The 3,328-nt window shown below is 39.1% G+C and overlaps 1 protein-coding gene across 1 annotated transcript in view; it reads left to right on the plus strand.

The window, feature by feature from the left end:
- Positions 1–3,328, plus strand: part of LOC117938296 (cullin-1) — a 30,583-nt gene that overhangs the window by 20,104 nt on the left and 7,151 nt on the right. Inside the window, exons 8-9 of the mRNA XM_034862818.1 lie at positions 184–377; positions 1,745–1,875. Coding sequence (XP_034718709.1) covers positions 184–377; positions 1,745–1,875 — 325 coding nt within the window. The remainder of the gene's footprint in view (positions 1–183; positions 378–1,744; positions 1,876–3,328) is intronic.

Genomic DNA, 3,328 nt, shown 5'->3' on the forward strand with positions numbered 1-3,328 from the left:
TAGACACACCAATTATCTACATTCATTTAATTAGTTTTGAATCATTAACCTGGCAATTTAGTTTCAGTTTAATTTGAGTTTTTCTTCAGTTACAGTTGACTGAAGATATTTTTCCCTGTTTTTTGTTGTAGTTTGCTGTAATAAACCCTGTTGTGAAGGGGACGACCTTGTCATAATAAAATAAACGACTGTATGTTTGTGTCTATTTCCTGAGGCGGAGGCTCGTCTGCTGGAGGAGCAGCGGCGTGTGCAGGTCTACCTCCACGAATCCACTCAGGACGAGCTGGCCAGGAAGTGTGAGCAAGTGCTCATAGAGAAACATCTGGAGATCTTCCACACCGAGTTTCAGAACCTCCTGGATGCCGACAAGAATGAAGGTAAACCCTCAGATCTTTATTTCCATGTGTGTACGCTGGTCCTGCAGCTTTTAATCAGTCAACAGTTCTTTATATAGCACTTTACAGCAATCAGCAGGTATCCAAAGTGCTTTACGTGTACTTTTAAGTAACAGCAATAAAAGATAACATACAGTAAAATCAGAAAGGAATACATAAAAGCAGGAAGAACGGAGAATGTCACAACGCTACTATGTATTAAAAGCCAATTTTTAATAAATAGGTTTTCAGGTTAGATTTATAACGAGCTACGTCTGTTAAAGTGCGGATGTCAGCAGGTTACTTGTATAACTGCAAAAGCAAGATCACCCCGCGGTTTGTACCTTCTAAAACCAGTTGACTGACAGAACAGCAACATCAGAACCCCAAATAACCACTAGTTAGTCAAGGCAGCTTTATTTTGTAAAGCACATTTCAGTGACGAGGCAATTCAGTGTTTTGAAGAGCAGTTAAAAACAATTCAAGTGTTATAAGAGCTAAAATAGAAGAAAACTAAAAGCTGCAGTGTAAGAAATGAACAAGTATTTAAAAGAACCTGAGAGGTCTGGATGGTTCATAATGTAGCAGATGAGATCAGATGTGTATTTTGGTCCTAAAGCACCAACAGAAGTATTTTTAATTATTTCTTTAAGGGACAGGAAGCCGGTGTTAAGACCTCGGAACCAGAGTCTTGTGATCCACTTTGTTGGTCTCAATGCAGGCTCACATTTTAGACTTTTAACCCTCATGTTGTCCTCGGGTCAAACTGACCCGTTTTCCTATAACAATGTTCTTTTTAACATTGTGTGTGTGTGTGTATATCTATATATTTACTATAACTACCCAATTGTAATCCCCCCCCCCCCCAAAAAAGGTTGATTCCACCCAACGCTCTTTTCCAAGTACAAATCTCTTTCAATAATTTTGGGGCGTCTTATTTAATTTTATAGCATTGGAAAACAAATGGAAGTGTTTTTGAAATAGTATTGAGTAAAAGTTGACATATTCCAGTCTGTGATTATCATCAACATCCATTCCTTTAATTTTAGTCTCAATAATTCCTAATTTCTGCTTTTCTAACTCAAACATTAGGTATAATTTCCTATAAATGAGGTTTATTGATCATAAATTCCAAAAATAACTGTAAAACTAAAGTTAATAAGTTAGTGTTACGTAGTGTTAAAAATGTCAAAAACCTTGAAAAAAGGGACAAAAACGTGAGAAAAAGTTAAAAACATCGATGAAAAGCATCAACCAAAGTGTCGATTTTCAATTTTGACGGGAAGACAACACGAGGGTTAAACCAGACAAATGAGTTTTTATGATTTTTTTATTTCTTTGTAACTCTCTCTCTCTCTCTCTCTTCTCAGACCTGGGCCGGATGTACAACCTGGTGTCGCGGATCACAGACGGTCTCGGGGAACTGAAGAAACTTCTAGAGACTCACATCCACAACCAGGGCCTGGCCGCCATCGAGAAGTGTGGAGAGGCCGCGCTCAACGTACACACAGTTTATTCTCCTCTCACTTACAAGTCTCACTGGTTTCCTTTAATGGTTAGAGTAACATAAAGACACCAAAGAGCCAAACCTGGTCCGTTTGGTTGGCGTCAGTTTAGATTAAAGGTCTAGTGCAGTGGTTCCCAAACTTTTTCAGCTCAAGACCCAACAGAGACATTTGGTGTCTCCCCGGGACCCAAATTTACAAAAATACACCATGAATCATTGTAACATCTACATTTTTAAACTGTGGACAAAAGACGGGAAAAAACCATGAATTTAAATGTGTATGAAGTATATTTAGTCCATTGTAAAAGGAAACAGAAAAGGTCTCTGTTCTCCTTTCTGTGTCTCCCCCCTTCTCAACTCATGTTCTTATCCCCTCGTAGGATAAGAAGAGAGAGACACACACACACACACACACACACACACACACACAGCATCTGAGCTGAACAGACCAGTGTAGCAAAAAAGAACGCTCATTCACATAAGATTGATGTGCAATGACCCAATTAAAACAGGTCTGCGACCCATTTTGGGTCCCGACCCTAAGTTTGGGAAACATTGGTCTAGTGTGTAACGGGTTCAGATGTTTATTAGCAAAATTGGAGTTGCCCATTCACAAAATGGTCCCTCTTCATAACTATTTACCACCACCATCAATTCCAAGTATTCCTTTTTTGGCTTGAAATTTATAGTTGCATTCGCAGGAACTGTGGTAGACGCTCCGTATTCGTATTTCCCTGTCACGTGATAAACTCAAAGGGTGTCGTCGCTTCCCGGGCCCCAGCGAGTGTGGAGAAGGAGACCTGGAGGACCACACGTATTCAAAATCCCCATTTTCAGAAACGGATTTGTTCTTCGCCCAGAAAAAGAAAAAGGAGATTGCAAAGAGCAAGAGTCTAAAATGTAAAATTTGAGCTGCGTGGTGCGAGAGTGCTGAATGAGATACGGTGTCCGATCTCAACGTTACAGGGAGAAGTTCCCACACACTGAACCTTTTAAGATTAGCAGAAGACAAAAACCTTGTTTGGTGTATTCTTAAGTTCTCTTTTCCAGCGCCATTGAGGTCCAGGAATCTGTTTTGTTGACGTTTTGGCCAAATTATTTTAAAATCTGGTTTAAATACACATTGTCGCAAGTTGTTTGTTCAGTCAAAGATCTTCGCAAAAGCCGTGTTTTACGGCAGAAGGAGACCAAACAAACGACAGAACCTGAGCGGCGTGTCGATCTCTTCAGCTTTCTGATTGCTGTCCTGTCTCACCAGAGAGACAACAATTTATCTTAATTCCTAATTTACTTGACACTTGAACGTCCATGTGCCGTCGAAAAAATTCTAAGAAAAAGGAAAGAACTTGAGTTTTTATTTTAATTTTATTTTTTCTTCAAATATAATTTATTGTAAATATGTACTACAATACTTTAAAGTCACAGATACAATTTTACAATTTACCCT

The sequence above is a fragment of the Etheostoma cragini genome, chromosome 22, assembly GCF_013103735.1.
Source record: "Etheostoma cragini isolate CJK2018 chromosome 22, CSU_Ecrag_1.0, whole genome shotgun sequence".
In the NCBI taxonomy this organism is placed as follows: Eukaryota; Metazoa; Chordata; class Actinopteri; order Perciformes; family Percidae; genus Etheostoma; species Etheostoma cragini.